The sequence below is a fragment of the Amphiura filiformis genome, chromosome 19, assembly GCF_039555335.1.
Source record: "Amphiura filiformis chromosome 19, Afil_fr2py, whole genome shotgun sequence".
In the NCBI taxonomy this organism is placed as follows: domain Eukaryota; kingdom Metazoa; phylum Echinodermata; class Ophiuroidea; order Amphilepidida; family Amphiuridae; genus Amphiura; species Amphiura filiformis.
Genome location: NC_092646.1, coordinates 39,565,000 through 39,585,932, shown reverse-complemented (window position 1 = coordinate 39,585,932; position 20,933 = coordinate 39,565,000). Strand labels below are relative to the sequence as shown.

General features: G+C 35.1%; 2 protein-coding genes across 2 annotated transcripts in view; both read right to left on the bottom strand.

Moving 5' to 3' along the window:
* Nucleotides 1-2,481: 2,481 nt before the first annotated feature.
* Nucleotides 2,482-20,933, bottom strand: part of LOC140141284 (uncharacterized) — a 67,136-nt gene continuing 48,684 nt past the window's right edge. The window contains exon 8 of the mRNA XM_072163100.1: nucleotides 2,482-3,837. Coding sequence (XP_072019201.1) covers nucleotides 3,791-3,837 — 47 coding nt within the window. The 3' untranslated portion in view covers nucleotides 2,482-3,790. The remainder of the gene's footprint in view (nucleotides 3,838-20,933) is intronic.
* LOC140141624 (uncharacterized) lies at nucleotides 4,354-13,371 on the bottom strand. Its single transcript, XM_072163535.1, has 7 exons — nucleotides 13,115-13,371; nucleotides 12,810-12,879; nucleotides 11,849-11,901; nucleotides 8,849-8,977; nucleotides 7,005-7,201; nucleotides 5,213-5,295; nucleotides 4,354-4,603 (listed from the first exon to the last, which is right to left on the bottom strand). Exons 1-7 carry the CDS (start codon nucleotides 13,296-13,298, stop codon nucleotides 4,354-4,356), a joined length of 966 nt encoding a protein of 321 aa, XP_072019636.1. The 5' UTR covers nucleotides 13,299-13,371.

Genomic DNA, 20,933 nt, shown 5'->3' with positions numbered 1-20,933 from the left:
GCTTGTGTGGCCCATAGTGAAAGATCGAGCAAGGTTAATCTTGCTAGGTAAATACACAAAATGCCAACGACAGTGAGCGAGCCAAGGTGCAGGGCTACACCCGAATCTCTGTCCATTGATTGGTAGTTTGTTTCTTTATTTCTGGCATATTGCTAATGAAAATTTTGCACGGAATAAATAAGGGTCGATGCTTTTTTTCATTTGTTTTCCATTTAATATAAGGGAGTTCAGAAATTCCTTGGTGGTTAGGGGTCATATTACGGATGGAGAGGGGGCAATTTTTTTTTGAACGGGGAGGAGGGAAGCAGTTTTCAACTGCTCTGGTGCTATTGTACTGACAAGTAACTAAGGTAAATGAACGTAAAACTAATTCCCCATTTTTGAGCGCTTTAAAGTATTTCTGAACACTGCGTGTTTCCTGACGGTAGTCTTTTATAAAGGACCGTTCACAAACACTTGTAAGGGGGGACTGATGCCAAAAATTTCATCGCTAAAAATTTTCAGCCCCCCCTTTACAGACCTCAAAAATTTCAGCCCCCCCTTTTTTTGACATGAAAAGTATGGGTCAACCCATAGAAATCATATAAACTTAATTTTTCCAGGAAAATTTGTGGTAATTTTTTTCAGCCCCTCCCCCTAGGAGGGTCAACAAATTTTCAGGTCCCCTCATAATAGGTATGTCACAGTGGCTGCACAATAATTCTGCTACACTGTGCATGCAAGCATAACAGTGAATTGAAAAGGGCACGCTTCAAATTTGGCCAATTTTAGAAAACATCCATGTCGATAAATGAATTTCTTCATATGCTTCATTTATCCAAATTTTTACATTTTTAATATATGATGTGTGAAGCCTTTCCGAGGCTAACATCGGGTCCTCAAAAATTAAAAATTGTTTTGTTTAAGAGCTACTGCCTGTTTTTAAGGATTTTTGAAGATCGCTCATAAATCAGTAAATATAGGCCTATTCAAGACCATTTAGCTGAAATACTAATCTTTCTTAGCATGTAAATTAATTCCGTTGACAACAAATGAAACACTTCCCTAAAACCAGTTGAAGCAAAACATTAATCAATGTTTTTTTTAGGAAAAAAATTTCCAAACCTCAATAGCTCTAAGCCATTGTGTGTGTCCAAGGCCATACTATTTTTGTATACGCGGTACAGTAAAATTGCTGTTCACTTTACCGATTGTCCTCCCATGTTAATCCAGATGACAAAATGTTAATTTAAAGTCTCATTGCAACTGAATTTTAATTTTTACTTTTCGGACTTGGCTTTGAGTAATGGTGACACATACCATGTTTACAGTAAAAATGAAAATTATATTCTAGACACCGTCAAAATGTCAAACTTTTTATTTTTTTTGTATTGTTTTAAAATAATTAACTGCAGTTCATTTATTCAACCTCATAACAGGATCATACTTAAAAAAATTATGATGAATGAACAGACGTTCATTAAATATTGAAAAAACCTAAAATTACTCATGCCTAATTTGCATAATTAATTACTTTTTGTGTATTTTTTGTTATCAATTGAAAGAACGTTGTATACATATGTGTGCAAAAAAATCCGCACCTTTATATCATGTACGGTTTTCTATTGGCATCAATTTTGCATATTAATTAGCTGAACTTAGTCATTTTTTGAGATTTAATTTGTCTGCAGATTGGCCGAAATTGCTAAAATAGTATATTTGGTTAATTTATTATGATTATTCAATGATAGATTTTTAATTTTGTTTTCTGTAACGAAGTCAGGAAAGATAGGCATTTAACATGTGATATTTAAATTAACGCTGCTTTTTCAAGCAAGCGTCCAAATATACCTTCACAATCTCGAAATGTGCCAATTTTGTCATTACAGCCATTTGTGGCAGGATTTCATTCCATCTACGAGCATCTTTAAATGGACACTACATCACAATGCATTGACCGATTTCAATTCTGTTTTTTGATTTTTGATGCTTTAATAAAGCTCAATAATGCAGGAACATTAAATAACGTGTTTCTGCTGCGATTATTTTTGATGTGATATGACTACTCATAAGAAGTGTTTGTGAACGGGCCCTAAATTGAAAGTAATGCTTTCTATTTAATTCAGCGAGAACTATGAAAGGACGCTGTAGGTCACTTTTCAGTTTTTCTTAGTCCATCTGTATAATATTATCATTAAAAAATAAACTTTATCTTTCATTTTCCCATAGCCGGTACGCTCGGCTCAATTACAAAGCGCCTAATCATGACACTAGAAGAAGTTTTGGAAATGTATACGCGAAGTCCATACGCAGAGATTGCCCACTGAAATGTGTGTGATACTTTGCGTACAAGAAAAGTTACATTGCGATTTCCCATTTTGGATTCCAACGTAGTATAAAACGCAGATGCTACGTTGAAATATGCTGATTTTACCTCATGTCGAAGTTCATGCAACGCGCCCAATTTTCAGGACGAAACGGTCTGAAAGTAAAGTCATGATATATGGATGTAGTGATCTTTAATCTACCAAAATATATGTTTTTGGGCAACTATAATATTTGGGGAGTACAAAAATATAAGCCAAAATTTAAGTCAAAATCAAAAGCGGGCTTTTGATTTGGAATTAAACAGAGACTCAGTAGCCTGCGCTTACTATTAATTTTTCAATCACTATGCCCTCTATCGACCTAGATTAGATGAGATCAGAAATTATTATAGTCTTTATTCCAGCCGACTTGTTCTCCTTCTTAACGAATGAGCACAATCCAGTTTGGAGCCGAGACTAGTAATATTTAACACCGTATTAACATACGTAAAAACGTACGTGAAAACGTACGGTCCATGTGCTGCGTTTGGAACATCGCAATCTCTCTATTTGGCTATTTCAGACGCCCGTTTCTTCGCAAATATGAAAGACTTTTGCTGATAACTTGGCAACATGGTTAGTATATATTTCAATGCTAGACTACTTTTTTACGAGCCACTCACGCCTAGGCGTAAGTGCATATACACCAAACGCAAGTCAATTGAAGCCGTACAACTTACCGCGAATTTACGACCGTACAATTTATATAGACTCTTCGTTTGTCTAGCTTAGCAGCAACTCTCTCATCTCAGGTTTTCATGTCAGAAATTAACATAATTTACCAAAACGAAAACAGTGATTTACTTGCTTCAAATTATTAGTAAGTAACAAAATGCTAGAATAAAAGATTGGTCAAACCTATGAGGCTAATAACAATGACTTACGAAAACGAATACGAAAACGAAATACGCCGTTATGTGAAACGGATTATTTGAAATAAAGCACATACGAGAATGGTAATTAATTTTCTTATCTCATTAATTAAGCAGCTTCCATAGCCAGAATTTGATAATTTTGTTGTGTTGTTTGTCTATATAATAACTATTCCAAAATTCAATAAAAATATCAAAATGTCTAATATATTTCACAAAGTGATACGGCCGACGATCCGCTTATTGTATTCTTCAACCAGACGTCTAGTCCGTGTATTTTTAAACGGAAAACAGTATGCAACTTTTAAAATCGGACCTTCGTTCTTAGAGGTCACAATGGTTCGAATGAGGTGTCATAATGCGCAGGATACGATTGAACTATTGAAAAATATTGCCAAATAGTGTTTAGTTTGAAAATTATGGGATCATTTCCAAGTATATAAAATACTTCTTGTGTGCGCGTAGTATAATTTACAGTAGTCCTACAGCCTCAGCTAATTTGTTATTAGCAGATAACAAAGAAAATGTTCGATATGTTGATTGAAGATAACAAATTCCAAATGTCATAATACTTTAGTATCCAATGCATAGTTCCTCGGGGTCTGTTCCTGGCATATGACCTGAAAAACGAGAATAAACATATGACATTAAACAATTGACAGATTTGGAACGTCTTGAAGTGGTTAGTATCGAAAATGTTTAAGCCTTTTACCGACATGTTAGCTAAGGTGAAAAAAGAACACAGTTCGGAACAAAGCTATGCAGCACGGAGACTTGGAAAATCTCAGCAGAGTACCAAAAAATGTAGTACTCGACTCCTGCAATATATTAATTTTTAACCAAATTTAAATAGGCGAAATCAAGCTATGGTTTCGACGGACTGTGTCTTTTTTCGGCAAAGGGAAGTTAAACACTAAGTAGTAAATTAAAGAAAAAAAAAACTATTATCAATAAATAAGTCAATGAACATTAAAACAAGATAAACATTATTTAAATTAAAATACATATGCAAACAGGATATCAAAAGACTGCAACAGATACCAAACTCCAGAAGGTACGTACATTGAAATAAATTTAACGCTTAATTTTCTTGTTCTTATGTTTCTTGAGAATAAGGTATTGTCGCCGAACCGTTATCAATAATAAAGTGGCAGTATATTTGCAACTTCATTGTGTCCTACAAAATAAACAATACCATGTTCATCTTTAACATCCTGACATATCTCCCAATATTCCGATGTTTGCATAAGTCGTTCCAGTAGAGGATCCCACCATTCTAGTAGAGGATTATCCATACGCATCATAATAGCGCCACCTGATGCGTCCAAAGAGCAGTCCATTACAGGATCTTCTAGTATCTGCAAGCCAGGAGGTAGATCGATATTGCTGTACGCAATACACACATCCACCGAAAAAAGCAAACAAAACAAAAACGAAAATTAACGTTGGACATAATCATAAACAACCATGTTTATTAACATGTTTAACATGGTTTTGAGTTTTGGAGTCATTCTCGGTTTGTTTGTCCCCCTTATTTTAAAACTCGTACGTGTTACCGTGTATATGGGTGGGTGTGTGGATGTGTATGTGGGGAAGGGTGTTTGGGGTGGGGTGTGTCTAGGGTGTGGGATGGATAGGGTGAAATGTGTGGGTGCATGGTGTGTGTTTGGATGGTGTTTGGGGTATGAGTAGGAGTTGATGGTGGGGTAGGCGAGGTGCATATGTCTGCATTACTTCCGAGGACTTCAACTGAATAACATATCGACGCAACGAGGAAGACCTAGACACGCACCCTCAAAGTGTAGTAAAGTCCTCTGAAAACGAAACATTTGACTTATTTGGTAATGCCGATTTACTGAGGATTTGGAATGATAGACATCAACAAACAGAGACTTTCTGATTTTTCGTCATTTTCAGGTCCTAATAGTTGGTTTGCATCAAAGTCGACATGTCATAAGGGAGAGGGGAGTCAGAGCAGCATTACAAATGGGATACCCTACCTCTCCAGAAAGAACAGCGTTTAACATGGCATCAAACAAAGGATAGTGTTGTATTTGTGAGACAGACAGAGTAGAGCCCTGAAAAGAGAGAAAGCAACTTCATAATTGTGTCAAAACTGGTTTATAAATATCAACAAAAGAGGTGAACACTTATTATTTGTATTAATTGTGTTTTTTATACTCTCTGATTATAACACGACCGAACTCGCACGTAGATTGTTAGAACAATACAAAACACACAGGTCTGTACGTATATGCTTACAGTGGTAGTGGGTTGAACCCCCTTACCCCAAAGATTCATGGGCAAAGAATTGGCTCTTAACTTAATAGAAGACACCTTCGCTATATTTGGTCAAAAGCAGTAGCAGTATGTTACATTTCAAATAGGCCTATACCCATGTAGCCAGGAGCCGAAACCCCCATTCACAACTCTTGGGAAGCTTCGGTTGATTGTAGGCTAACAGTAAGTTAACCCCCTGGACACAACTGGCCATCTATAAACAGCATTTCTGATTGGTTGATAACTTGAATGCTCATTTTAATTGCCAATTATGACAAGGCTTTAAACTATTTATGGTCAAACTTGCATTTGCGAATGATCTTATTAATACCCTCCTTGATTGGTTCAAAATTTGACACAATATTCATTTTTACCAATCGGCTGGTAGTTCTCATGGGGTTTTAACAGCTCCATGTACTCAGAAAAGTATAACAGACTTCATGCTTTTGGGTTTTTACTTCTCACAAACCAACTGTAATGTAGCACGCTCTGTAATGTAGAGAAAGTCCTGTGGATATTTTGTATATACATTATTTTTTTGTAATTATTGATAAACTAAAAAGAGTCCAACGTGAACACAAACATGAATAACATACCCCCTAAAGGGAATGTCTCCCATCATGCAGACTATGCACTATGATCATTTTGTTCAGATATTTCCTCTTTCTCACTGAAACAGAAACAGTCACTTTCATGCCGGTCAAGTTCAAATATCATTGCAGATTGATCTAGCAAATGCTATACTTTGGTATCCCAATATGACCTCGCATGAGCTTAATGGTCTGAGGCATTTTCCAATAACCCTCATTTAATACTCATAGTTGAAATATATGACCTCGGGTGTTATAGAGGATGAGTTTATGGTACTCAGTGACATAATTGCTCATTTACTACCATTTACTCTCATTCACTGCTTTATCGCATTAAACGCATAAGAGCATGCAGGCATCCGCGTAAACAAAACCTTTATGACATGACTCATGGTATTCCCCATCTCGGTGAAGCTATCGTTCACCCGCATATACCAATCATTGTTCAAAATAATTTGACCTCAAGCTTTGGAGTATGAGTTTTTTAACACATTCAACGGTCAATCAATTATGATACAAACATATTGGGTTAAAGAACTGGTGCCATAGGGAATGATGTTACTTTTGCTACAGTTGGAACGGTGTAGCATATGTTCAATATCCCTCATTAAACCATCTAGCTTCAAATATGACCTCAAGTTGTGGAGTATGAGATTTTTGTTGGAGCTTGTTGGTGACGTCACCATCATGTATCAAAATTATCATCATGGAATACTGGCCGACCCAATGAATTGGGTCGCCCAAAAACCCCAACAATGGCCCAATACTAACATGTGCCCGCTTTGAGTTTCAGAACTAGTGCATTTACGATGTAAGGAATGAGGGGAATTTTAGTATAAGTTTATGCAAGTATTTGATAGTACCTTAACCCTATAGCTTACGGCTGTTACGGCTAGGCTATTTGTCACGAAACATACCTTTATAGAAGTTTGACGAGCTAAACAGAATTCATCATTGACGAGCCCGTCTATAAATCCAAACGTCATATTAGTTACATCAGTAGGTTTGAATCCACGTGGGTTTCCAGTCTTGATGACGAAATTATAATCTACAGGTTTCTCCAATGACTTGCTGAATTTGAAAGTCCGAGCTCTGGTATGACTTTTTATCCAACCTGTAAGTTTAAGTACCAACACAACAATGTCCAAAGCACTGATAAAGCTCAACTGTATTGGGATGAATTGCTTAATGATAATAGTAATGAGGAGGCTATGGATTGGGGTGTGAAAATATTCACTCTCGTAATTTTTCTTGTACCATTGAGACACAATTAAGAGCATTTTATTTCAAAGTTTTTCATCGGGCTATTGCCCTTAATAAGTTCCTTCATAAAATTGGGAGAAAGTATTCACCTCTATGTTCCTTATGTGATAACTATCCTGAGACTATTTTACATAGATTTTGAGATTGTGAAAAAGTAAATCCCATTTGGCAGGCTCTTCAAAATTATATTAACATGAAACTGCATTCTGAGTACAATTTCAGCCAGATTGATGTAATGTTTGGTGTACCTGATGAACCCTTTTGACATTCTTATTTCTATGCTACAATTTTTTATTTACAAAAGTAAATTCCAAATGTCTCTCCCTCGTTTAGTGGTCTTAAATCCTTTATCATTATCAAACGTAAGATTGAGTATCAAATTGCTCTGAAAAAAGGGAAACTATCTCAACACTTCCGTAAATAGAGTGTTGATTTTTGATTTCACTTTTTGGTTGTAAATGTACTGTTTATCACCTTTTACATGCTATTTCTGTACATGTAATTTAAGTATGCCCACTTTTGTGGGGGCAGGTAAATCTTGTATGTTCGCATGGTTCAATCTGATAATGTTTGGTCACAGAACGTTTGTGTATGTTTGATGTCAATCTGTGATTTGATTGATGTTTAATGATTTATGTATACTTGTTCTAATTTTTTCCAATCATGTGTTTGTTGTTTGCTTTTTTAAATAAAAACACAATGACAAAAAAAAAAAAATTGACAAGCCAAAAAAACCAAAAAAAAAACCAAAACAATGTCCAAAGCAACAACAACAAAACCAAGAAACAGACGAACAAAAATTAGGCCTAAACCTTTTTTTTTACTTCACTTTATATGATGTGATTATTTCTGTTATAACAGGTCTTGATCAAACGAGATCCCTATTCACACCTATTCGCCCTCATTTAGAGTTTGCCTGTGCTGTGTGGGACCCACGTAAAACAACAGACGTCCAAAGATTGGAAATGATACAGCACTGCACAGGGCAGCTCGGTTTGTCACCAAAAACTAAAATTCTCAAAAAAATAAAATGGCCAACACTGGAACAACGTAGAAAGCAATCTCGTTTAACCACCATGTTTAAGATACAAAATAAAACCATTGCCATAGCCATGCCGAACTAATATATTAATCGTCAATCAATAAAAATTACAAGACAATACCATCCTACCAAATTCAGAGTTCTCAAAAACAACAGCAACGTATATAAATACAGTTTTTATCGTCGTACAATACAGAACTGGAACGACCTCCCTTCAAATATCTTCAACATAACTAGCACTTAAAGCTTCAAAGCAGCTATTTCTGATCACATCATGAAGTAACCCATTTTTTTATGTGTTTTGTTCATCCAAATCCATCATTCCTATCTCAATTACATATTACTTTTAGCAACGTTATTGCGGGTCGAGTATTTTGGTAAATGTAGAGATATGTAAAGCAAACAGTACACGCAAAATAATGCATTAATATGATAATCATTTCAAAGTTTAATTACCTGCGCATGCGTCGTACCATCCACTCATTAGACCTACGCCTCCTCGTGGTACTTGACCTTTTTCTGAATCCCAACAGTGTTGCCAGACATCATACACCAAGTTACAGTTCTTATTTCCCATTCGACAAACTTTTAAAGAACATCACCCAATATCATGTTAAGAAACATTTAAAAATGTATAATATATAGGGTCCACAACTTATAAGTTCCCCCCCCCCCCTAAACACTTTTTTAAATAAATCAACAAATATTTAACAAAATGCAAACGTGTAAAATGTACGGGTAGCCGTATTTTTTTACACAATGGATCAAATTTTAGGGTCACTAGGTCATTGCGTTCCGTCACAATGGTTCATGTAAAAAACAGGCCGTTTTAAACAGTGTTAAAAGTTGTACCTGAGTCCATAGGAGTAAGCTTTCAAACAATACAGTAGGCCAGGTCTAGTCAGTATTCATGCTTTTGATAAAACCCGACTGCTATGGACTCAGATGCAACTTTTAAAACGGCCTCTTTACTAACACAATTAACCATTTTGACTGAACGCAATGACGTGTGGCGCTATAAATTGGCCCAGCCTGTATAAAACAAATAGGGCTATACATATATTTTTACATTTTTACATTTAATAAAATATTTTTGACGGATTCTAAAAAGTATTAGGGGGAACTTATAAGTTGTGGACCGTATAGTACAGGGCGCTGTGGGTTTCGGATGTTATATACCTACATTAGTACAGTCGAACCAATTGTTTTTTGGAATCCTTAAACCATAGATAGTGAAGGAGAATTGATAACAATTTGATGATGCCCCCTGTGGTTCCCACGTATGTAGGGCTATTAAGAACCCCCTTTTCACCATCGCTGTCAACCAAAGACCCCATTACCAGCACGTGCTCTGTCGCCCAAAGACAGACCAGGCTATTAAGACCCCCTTTTAAACCATCGTTGTCACCAAAAGACCCCATTACCAGCAAATGATCTGTCACCCAAAGACCCCATATTTTTCCTGTAGATTTGTCACCCAAAGACCTAGACCGACCCTAATATTTCCATCTGAAATTTAAAAAAAAAAGCCAATCGTCATATTTTTCTACGGTGCTTAGTTAGGAATTATAAAGTCGAATAGGTCAATGTCAAAAATTTCATACACAAAGGTGAAAGGGCCATCTTGAAAATTTGAACATATAATCGCAACTTCATTACTTACCACGTGAAAAGCAAAGACAGAAAACGTACCATATTTTGGAATTTCATTTGCTTAAAAACATTAATGTGTATTATAATAGAGTTACCATTATTAATATTGTTGAATTCTCAAGCGCATACAGACAATACGAGGGGCCTATAGGCTAATACACAATACATACATCGATTTTGAATTCGTGCCACGTGCTCTGTTGCAAGGTAAGGAGCCTAGTCAGCATCCCATTTTCTTGTAAAAGTCCATGTAGGTCACCAAAGTTTCTTTCAGATATTAAAAGATTAGATTCCCATAAAGACGAAACAGTAATCTTTAGTTGGGACCTATGTAAAATTTATATAAAAAATTCACCATCAATTCAATGTTAATTTTTACTAAATTCAGAAAATATTTTGGCGTATATAAAATTGAAATAAAATTATCTGTCTCCTTGGGTATCACGAATCGTTATATATAATGTGCAGTTAATATTATATGTTATTTTATACATAGGATGATTCAGTTTTGTCACAAAAAATATTTCATTGGAAACCCTCATTATGCAGTTACTGTCCGTTTTTCCTATTCAGTGCACACACAGCGCTCCAATTGATGATTGACCTCTAGCTCACTCACTGTACTGTAGGCATAGGCAATGGACTAGTTAGTGGGCTGGTGGGAAAACCCTTCACCCAATAATAGCCATAGAAGAAGCTCACATGTGAATTATAATGTTCGTCCTTAACATACTACAATTTGAAGTAAAAAATGTCACGGGAAAGCTGTTGTCGAGCAATGATGTTGTGATGTAATTTCAATGGCAAATTGTGCTCAACAGCTGACTCGCGATAGCTCCAACTTCGAACGAGCACCATCGTGTGATCGGTTTGATCAATTTCCGCCATAGAAGCTGTAAATAAACTTCAATTCTTTCCCTCTATGGTCATCTAAAAATGATTAAAATGCGATTTTGGAAAGATTGTTGTCGAGCCCTCCCAAATATGGAGTTCTGACTGCATGATAGGGAGCTAAAAATGGAAAAACTTTTTCCAAACCGTGTTAAGTCTAAAATCACATGTTTCTCATTTACTTGTGTGATACGATCACAATGACTGTGACAAGTTTGACATGAGTTGTACCATCCACATGGCTGGAGAACAATACGCAGACTATTGTTCTCGTTTCGGAAACAAAGGCCACGCTCAGTATTGTTAACTGTGCGTTTGCTTTGTAATGGTGCATCCAACTGAAATTATAATACCTATTTCATCACAGCACATTGAATATCGCACAGGTAAATCTGAAACATGTGTTTATGAATTTAACCAGGGCTATGAGACCCATCCTTGATTTAACATAGTTAAATGAGGTTTGTCTTGGTTTAATGGGGTTTAAGTCCTGCAAAGGTCGTGGTGAATTCTGCTGTAGACATGACTGCATAATGTCCTACTCGGCTATATCAAAAGTGCAATAAATTAGCATTAAAATTTTCTTATTTTAGCAGCATTCTAGAAAGAGGAGTAATGTACATGTAGCTTTAGCAATTAGTCTAAAGTTGTAAAGAAATATAGGGGATAGAAATAACAATTATGAATTTAACTTAACTCTCTCCAAGCGGGTGTCGACTGCAGACGACAGAATAATTCAATTGTTCAAGTTCTTCTATATGTGGAAGTAGAATGCATTGAAATGAGTAAAATCAAGCCTAATATTGGTTCAGTGGCTCTTAAGATATCTCAGGATAAAATATCTCAAAAAGTTTTATGTTGAAGCCTGCACCTATAATGGCTAGCACTAAAGGACTAAGAAGAAACACGTACCCGCGTTCACCATATCGACCAAAAACCCCTTTAACTGGCCAGATATCGGATCTCTGTAAATTATAGAAAAAAATCAAATACGAGTGGATATTCATTCGTTAAGTGGTGATAAAATGATTAAATGATTGCTGAAGACGCAATTACGAAAATAGTTTAGTGTTCAAGTAAAGTTAAACTCTGAATCATATACCGTGTACGGAAAGTAAATACCCCCCTATAGATTTAAGGTTAAAAAGCGATGGAAAATCATAGAAACTTGATGTTCAAATACAACTGTTTCTTTTGTACCCTCTAATATATTAATGCTGTCTTAATGCCGCTCTAGACCATTTTTGTCGGAAAAATGCATATTCTTGGCCATTTTGAACCTCATTTTGGACGCCATTTTGAATTTGAAACATATGAATGGCATAGTTAATGCTGTCTTAATGCTGCTCTAACCCATATTTGTTTGAGAAAACATATTTTGTCAGCCATTTTGAACTTCATCTTGGGCATCATTTTTTATGGTCTGCTGAGCTCCAAGGACATTTACATTTCACCTCCTCGGGAAAATTGCTGTAAAATTGCGAAAATTCAAATCAAATTTGATGCTGTAAATGCTGAGTTATGCTAAAACATTTCAGTTACCATCTTAGATTGTGTGGTTTTGGTATACATACATCTTGCCTCCAGTAGTGTATTTGCCATACACCACCAGGGGGTATTTACTTTCCACACCGTATATATAGACAAATCCAATGTCACCGTTTCTACACCTCGATGGCTGCCATAGCTGGGTCCCCATCGCGTCGGTTCCATCACACCTGAAATGTGAAATGACGCGGCTTAGGCGGATATTTTAAACTGCGTTCCATCTGTTATATTATTCCCGAACACAAAAGCTTCACGTTGAGAAAATGCAAATTGGATAAAAAAAAAAAAGGAACGCGTTTGTTTCAATTGATGTACTTTTTCTTACATGTAAATGTAATTAGATTGTCCATGTCCAATCGCAATATTCCATATTCTGTCATTCTTTGCATTGGAACCTGCAAATTGAGAAGAAAACCTTCGTATTATTACGCAATGAAATAATCCAAAATGTGTCCTGTTTAGTATCACAAAACATTCTAATGTCATTATTTTCATCATCATTAATTTGTCAGAAAAATGTTTCGCACTAATACAAGCATTATCAGCGTATTAAGATTCATGTTTGGTCAATCTTGTTCCGAATTATGCGTTTAAGAAAAACACTAATAATACTCAATAGAAGTTACAAACCTTCTTGTCCAGTGAAGGCGAGTATAGTATCTCCATTCTGCGTCGAGCTTATTAACGCCACAACCAGAGCAACGGAGGACAATAGTATTGCAACAACCCCCTGCAATAGAAGCAGCTTATTTACACCAGAACCGCGTTCCTGTGCAAGAATTTTACCTGTATCACTCGAATCTAAAGTGTCCATATTTTTTGTGTAGAGAGACTATCTGTATCTCTTAAATACAGTTATCTCTTAAATACAGTTTTATTGCGCACTATTGAACTGTTGTGAGTTTCATGTAAAGGATTTTATAAACTGGTATCGTACTTGACCTAGTCAAGTAAGTTAAGCCCGGGGATAAACTCTTTGCCAGTGTTCATGTCAATGTGATACAAATTGTTGTTGTTGTTGTACATGTTAACTTAGTACTAATATTTAACATGTATTTCCTTAGATTGAGGCCTAAGTTAATATTTTGAAGGAGCTTGGATTTATGAAATCTAACTCTGATAATCAATTTGCCGATGTCTATGTGTGAGCTTGTTTTTGTTTTGGTATTATTTTTCTTTTACAGACTTAACATTTAGGGGGCTGTTATTTTGTTCGGAAGGGGTGGGGGTCATAAATATAGGGGGGGGGGGTCATAGAATTTTTAGACCAAATATAGGGAGGTTATAAATTTTAACATCCACAATAGGGGGGGGGGGTTATAGAATTAATTAGTAGAATTTTAATTTAACAATCAAAGTGTGCGCAGAATCTTCAGCCATCTTGTCCGGTCTGCACAGACAATTATTTTATAACTGTGGTGCTGCCAATGAAAAGAAGGGATTTTCAATTATAAATAGAGAAGGCCTTTTAATTGACAAGTTTCAGTAATATGAATAGAGAGGGCGTTTTGTTTGCACTGGGCGCAGCCATCTTGTGCGGTTTGCGATTTCTTCAAAAACGCACAGACAAATATTTTATAACTGTGGTGCTGCCAATGAAAAGAGGGGATTTTCAATTATAAATAGAGAAGGCCTTTTAAGTGACAAGTTTCAGTAATATGAATAGAGAGGGCGTTTTGTTTGCACTGGGAGCAGCCATCTTGTGCGGTTTGCGATTTCTTCAAAAACGAACAGACAAATATTTTATAACCTTGGTGCTGCCAATGAAAAGAAGGGATTTTCAATTATAAATAGAGAAGGCCTTATAAGTAATATGACTCAGAATTGATGTGAAGATCCACTCGCCAGTTATCTGATTACTAGAAATTAAACCAAATACATGGCTAGTAGATCTTCCATCTGAGACGGGGAAAGACTCAACAGAAACAAACGGAGAGCAAAATATAACTTCACAAATAAACTTTAATTTCTCATCAACAAAGTGATCACAATAATATAATAGATGAGTGAAATATTCTTAGTTCATCCTCCGGCTGTGGCGGAGCGATATATATAAATTAGCTATGGAAAGCAAATAGCGTCATAACACACGCCCTGCCTTTCTTGAATTGGCGCCTGACAATTCTAATTTAATGATATAACTTTTTAAAATAGCAATTTGAATTGATTCAACATATGATTTAAAACTAATTATATCTTTTTAACATAAACTTTAACATCAGACATAACATTCCTCAAGTAACTGCATGATTAATAATTAACTGCATCTTTTAAAACTCTGAAGCTCGTACAGCAGACAAGGAAAAAGGGGAAAGGGGATGACAAACTAACACAATTCTGAAAGACATCGACCAAGACCTTGCACAATCCCCAAACTGGGCATTTACAATGTCAAGTTCCATGTGTTTCAGAAAGTGCGAAGATCTTACTCTACACCTTAAAATTAACCCTAGAGTTCATAATCTTGAATCGCTGAATCCCTGGCCAGTAGATCCACCGCTGTCGACTTGAACCCATTCGCTGCACTGTACTTGACGCTGATCTTGACGTTGAACTTGACACTTGCGTGATGAACTCGACATTTAATTTGTCGGTGTGATTCAGATCATGTTTTCCATAAAATTTTTAACATGACGTAATAAGAATTGCTTTTGTTTTCCAATTAGACGATAACTGATGACGGATGTTAATATAAATAACAGACGAATTAATTTCTTCATACAACTGCAGTTTTCAATGCACCAACATTGTGAAATAAGACGCAGTTCCTCCCGTAGATACAGTACTTGACGAACACGACGAAACAATTCCACACGACGAAATTGCACTTAGACATTCAGATCTGAAGACAAATAGCTGGATAATATTTGATTCAGAATATAACGGGCTTACATGAAAATCGTATGCAAAGTTCTATAGAAAAGGTTTTAAAGTTGCAACATTCTTTGCATGAAATGATGTCATGTATCAGGTCACAGTTAATTAACCCGTATAATATTTCTTTATTTCTGAATCAAATCTTATTCTGGAATCACGAATATTGTACTGACGAAAATTCACAATCATTTCAGAATCACACATATTGCATACCAACTGGAACAAAATTCATCTGTGTCAAGTTCAAATCCAAATACACCTATTGTTTAGATGATTGACCACGAAAATGACCGAAGAACTCCATAATCCATTCAGCACGACTCGAATTCTCTGAAATATAAACTCAAGCAAAATACACAGTATAAGTATAACACATACATACTATCTAATTTAGCATATTTCTTAATTCCATAATCATAAGAATACCGTATACCATATATAGTCCAGGAGCAAGATCCCACAGGGGGCCTAAATAAGGACTTGGTTCATCCCCCACTACATACAAGGTTTGACACCATAGGTAGTTAGTATGGACCCTCTAGATCACTGCTAGGTAGGTAGTGGACTCAAATTGTGGTATCAGGACAATAGGACAAAATTAAGGGGTAGGGGAAATATAAACTCCAAGAACTCAACTTTTACTCATAATAATGAATTTATTTTGGTATGAATATGTAGCTAATTGATTGTTCTAACTGCCTATTATTATTTGAAAGCAAACCTAGGTTTCATTTGATCATGATTTAAAGTGGCCAGTCCATACACTAGTGAAAAATCAGATTTTTCACAACAATGCGTAGGGTGGGTGTTTTTGTGACATTGGCTTCAAATTTTACTATTGTGTCAATTTCTATTTTCAAAATTAATTAAGTTTCCATTTTTTAATTTTGTTTTTAATATCAAGCATATCTAGGCAAACTTTGATGTTCTGGTTCAAATATTTATGTATGTGCATGTTTGATTGCATGTTGGTTTGTGTTGTGTGGGTTTGGGGTAGGTGTGGGTGGGTATGTGGGGGTGGGTGCGGGGTGTGTATAGGGTTCAGGGTTGGGGTGTTTTACATGTCTTAATATGTCACTCGGCTGAACTATATAAGTTCTATTAACAAAATTTGTTTGGTAAGTTGCCATTCATGTAATATTTTGAATATTTATATGTGTGGGGTGAGATCAACCGCTGTTTGTCAGGAAAATAGACTGAAAATGTAAAAAAATAGTTACTTTTCCACATGTAGCAGCGTGTGTATATAACAATATTAAGGGGTAGGGGAAATATAAACCATCATAACTCAACTTCAACTCATGATAATGAATTCATTTTGGAATTAATATGTAGCTAATTGATTGTTCAAACGTGTTAGTATTATTTTAAAGCAAAGCAAACATTAATTGTCAGGTAAATAGCCATAAAATGTGAGAAAAGGTTACTTTTCTATGTATAACCATGTCAAATATGGCATTATTAAGGGTAGGGGAAATAAAAACCGCCATAACTCAACCTTTACTCATAATAATGAATTCATTTTGGTATCAACATGTAGCTAATTGATTGCTCTAACTTTCCAGTATTATTTTTAACAGAAAAACCATAAGATAGACATAAAATATGATAAAAATGTTAATTTTCCAATGTGTAACAGCGTAAAATTTGACAATATTAAAGGTTAAAACCAACGTAACTCGACATTTATTCATTATAATTCATTCATTTTGGCATTAATATATAGCTATTTGGTTGTTGTAATCTTTTAAAGCAAAATAACAATTAATTGTTAGCTGGAAAGACACAAAATGTTTAAAAATGTCAATTTTTCATGTGTAGTACCGTAAAATATGACAATATTAAGGTGTAGGGGACATTCAAATCACCAAAACTCAAGTTTTACTGATGAAAATGAATTCATTTTGGTAACAATATGTATTATTTAAAAGCAATTAAACCATTAGTTGTGAGATAGATAGACATAAAATGTACGAACATGTTAATATTCCATGTCTAACAGCGTAAAATATGACAATATTAAGGGGTAAGGGGACATACACATCACCAAAACATAGGTTTCACTGACGAAAATGAATTCCATTTTGATATCAATATGTAGCTATTTGATTGTTCTCATTTTCAGGCATTATTTTAAAAGCAATTAAACCATTAGTTGTCAGGTAGTTAAACATAAAATATGAGAAAAATGTTGATATTCCATGTCTAACAGCGTAAAATATGACAATATTAAGGGGTAAGGGACATACAAACCACCCAAACTCAAGTTTTACTGATGAAAATTAATTCATTTTGGTATCAATATGTAGCTATTTGATTGTTCTCATTTTCTGGCATTATTTTAAAAGCAATTCAGTTTCCCACGAGGGGTTGAAGGTCATAATGGGGCCAATACTAAAAATGATCCTATCATGTTGTAATGTTGTAATCTCAAATTGTTCCTCTCATCGCTAAGAATTTAAAAGAAGACAATTGTCATAGTTCTACGAAGCTTAGTTCAGGGGTTATAACGTCGAATATATCAAAAATATCATAAATAAAGGTCAAATTTTAAAATGGTCCAATTAACGTAAGAAACCTCAATCGTATACTACATTCAAATTTTGGTGCAACGATTTGTATTCCCGTGTTCCCCTTCACAGTTAATGCAGCCAAAGTTGAGTTATAGTAATATTTCCCTACCCTTAATATTACCATATTTTGACACTGTTACACATGGAAGTTTTTCTCACATTTCCTTTGTATCTACATAACAACTAATGATACTAGAACGTTAGATGAATTCATTATCACGAGTAAAAGTTGAGTTATGGGAGTTTATATTTCCCCTACCCCTTGATATTGTCATATTTAGGGACCGTTCACAAACACTTGTAAGGGGGGGGACTGATGCAAAAAGGGGGGTCTGAAAATTGTTGGTCCTCCTAAGGGGGCGGGGCTGAAAAAAATGACCAACAATTTTCCTGGAAAAATTGAGTTTATATGATTTTCTATGGGGTTGACCCATAATTTTCATGTCAAAAAGGGGACCCTACAATTTTTGAGGTCTGTAAAGGGGGGGGGGGGCCCGAAAAATGTTTGCGATGAAATTTTTTTGCATCAGGCCCCTCCCCCTTACAAGTGTTTGTGAACGGTCCCTTCTGACAGTTTCTGTGTATCTACCTGACAACTAATGATCGCTTTGTTTATAGAAAGCCAATCAGATACATTCTGATACCAAGATGAATTCATTTTCATGAGTAAAAGTTGAGTTATGGCAGTTATAAATTTCCCCTACCCCTTAAAGTTGTCATTTTACGCTGTTAGACATAGAAAATTTACCTTTTCCTCACAGTTTCTGTATATCTGCCTGACAAATAATGGTCGCTTTGCTTTATAATCATACTAGAAAGTTAGAACAACCAATTAGATACATTTTGATACCAAGATGAATTCATTCTCATGAGTATATGTTGAGTTATGGCAGTTTATATGTCTTCTACCCCTTAATATTGTCATATTTAAGCTGTTAGACATAGAATATTTACCTTTTCCTCACAGTTACTGTGTATCTACCTGACAACTAATGATTGCTTTGCTTTGAAATAATACTAGAAAGTTAGAACAATCACTTAAATACATTTTGATACCAAGATGAATTCATTCTCATGAGTAAATGTTGAGTAATGGCAGTTTATATGTCCTCTACCCCTTAATATTGTCATATTTAAGCTGTTAGACATAGAAAACGTACCCTTTTCTCACAATTTCTGTGTATCTACCTGACAACTAATGGTCGCTTTGCTTTAAAATGATACTAGAAAGTTAGAACAATCACCTAAATACATTTTGATACCAAGTTGAATTCATTTTCATGAGTAAAAGTTGAGTTGTGGCAGTTTATATTTCCCCTACCCCTTAATATTGTCATATTTATTTATGCTGTTAGACATAGAATAGTTACCTTTTCCTCACAAATACTGTGTATCTACCTGACAAATAATGGTCGCTTTGCTTTAAAATAATACTAGAAAGTTAGAACAATCACTTAGATACATTTTGATACCAAGATGAATTCATTTTCATGAGTAAAAGTTGAGTTATGGCAGTTACAAATTTCCCCTACTCCTTAATATTGTCATTTTACGCTGTTAGACATAGAAAATTTAACTCTTCCTCACAGTTTCTGTATATCTGCCTGACAAATAATGGTCGCTTTGCTTTAAAATAATACTAGAAAGCTAGACCAATAACTTGGATTTATTTTGATACCAAGATGAATTCAATTTCATGAGTAAAAGTTGAGTTATGACAGTTTACATTCCCCCTACCCCGTAATATTGTCATCTTCACGCTGTTAGACATAGAAAAGTTACCTTTTCCTCACAGTTTCTGTATATCTGTCTGACAACTAATGGTTGCTTTGCTTTAAAATGATACTAGAAAGTTAGAACAATCACTTAGATACATTTTGATACCAAGATGAATTCATTTTCATGAGTAAAAGTTGAGTTATGGCAGTTTATATTTCCCCTACCCCTTAATATTGTCATATTTACGCTGTTAGACATAGAAAACGTACCCTTTCCTCACAGTTTCTGTATATCTGCCTGACAAATAATGGTCGCTTTGCTTTAAAATAATACTAGAAAGCTAGACCAATAACTTGGATTTATTTTGATACCAAGATGAATTCAATTTCATGAGTAAAAGTTGAGTTATGACAGTTTACATTTCCCCTACCCCGTAATATTGTCATCTTCACGCTGTTAGACATAGAAAAGTTACCTTTTCCTCACAGTTTCTGTATATCTGTCTGACAACTAATGGTTGCTTTGCTTTAAAATGATACTAGAAAGTTAGAACAATCACTTAGATACATTTTGATACCAAGATGAATTCATTTTCATGAGTAAAAGTTGAGTTATGGCAGTCTATATTTCCCCGTCCCCTTAATATTGTCATATTTACGCTGTTAGACATAGAAAACGTACCCTTTTCTCACAGTTTCTGTGTATCTACCTGACAACTAATGGTCGCTTTGCTTTAAAATAATACTAAAAAGTTAGAACAATCAATTAGATATGCATATTGAATTGAATTAAATAGAATTAATACCAAGATGAAGTCAATATCATGAGTAAAATATTGAGTTCTGATGATTTATTTTCCCCTACCCCTTAATATTTGTTTATGTTATGCTGATATACGAGGGAAATCAACATTTTGTTGGGTTTTTGGGGTTTTTTAAAACATTTTTTTGTCTTTTTCCCAGTGGTTACTCACGTCCTACACATAAATATTCAAAATATTACATCAATGGAAACTTAACGGATTTTGTAAATGGAAGTTGGTGCAGTGTATTGACATATTAAGACATGTACACACACACTCCTCCACTCACCCCCACACATACCCTATATACACCCAGCACCCCACACACACCTCGTCCCACAGACACCCCAACGAACTCATACATATTATAATGATTGGAACTGTTACAATAATGTTTCCCTTGATATGCTTAACATTAAAAACAAAATAAAACATTAAAATTTAAATTAAAAAATTAAAAATGGAAACTGAATCAATT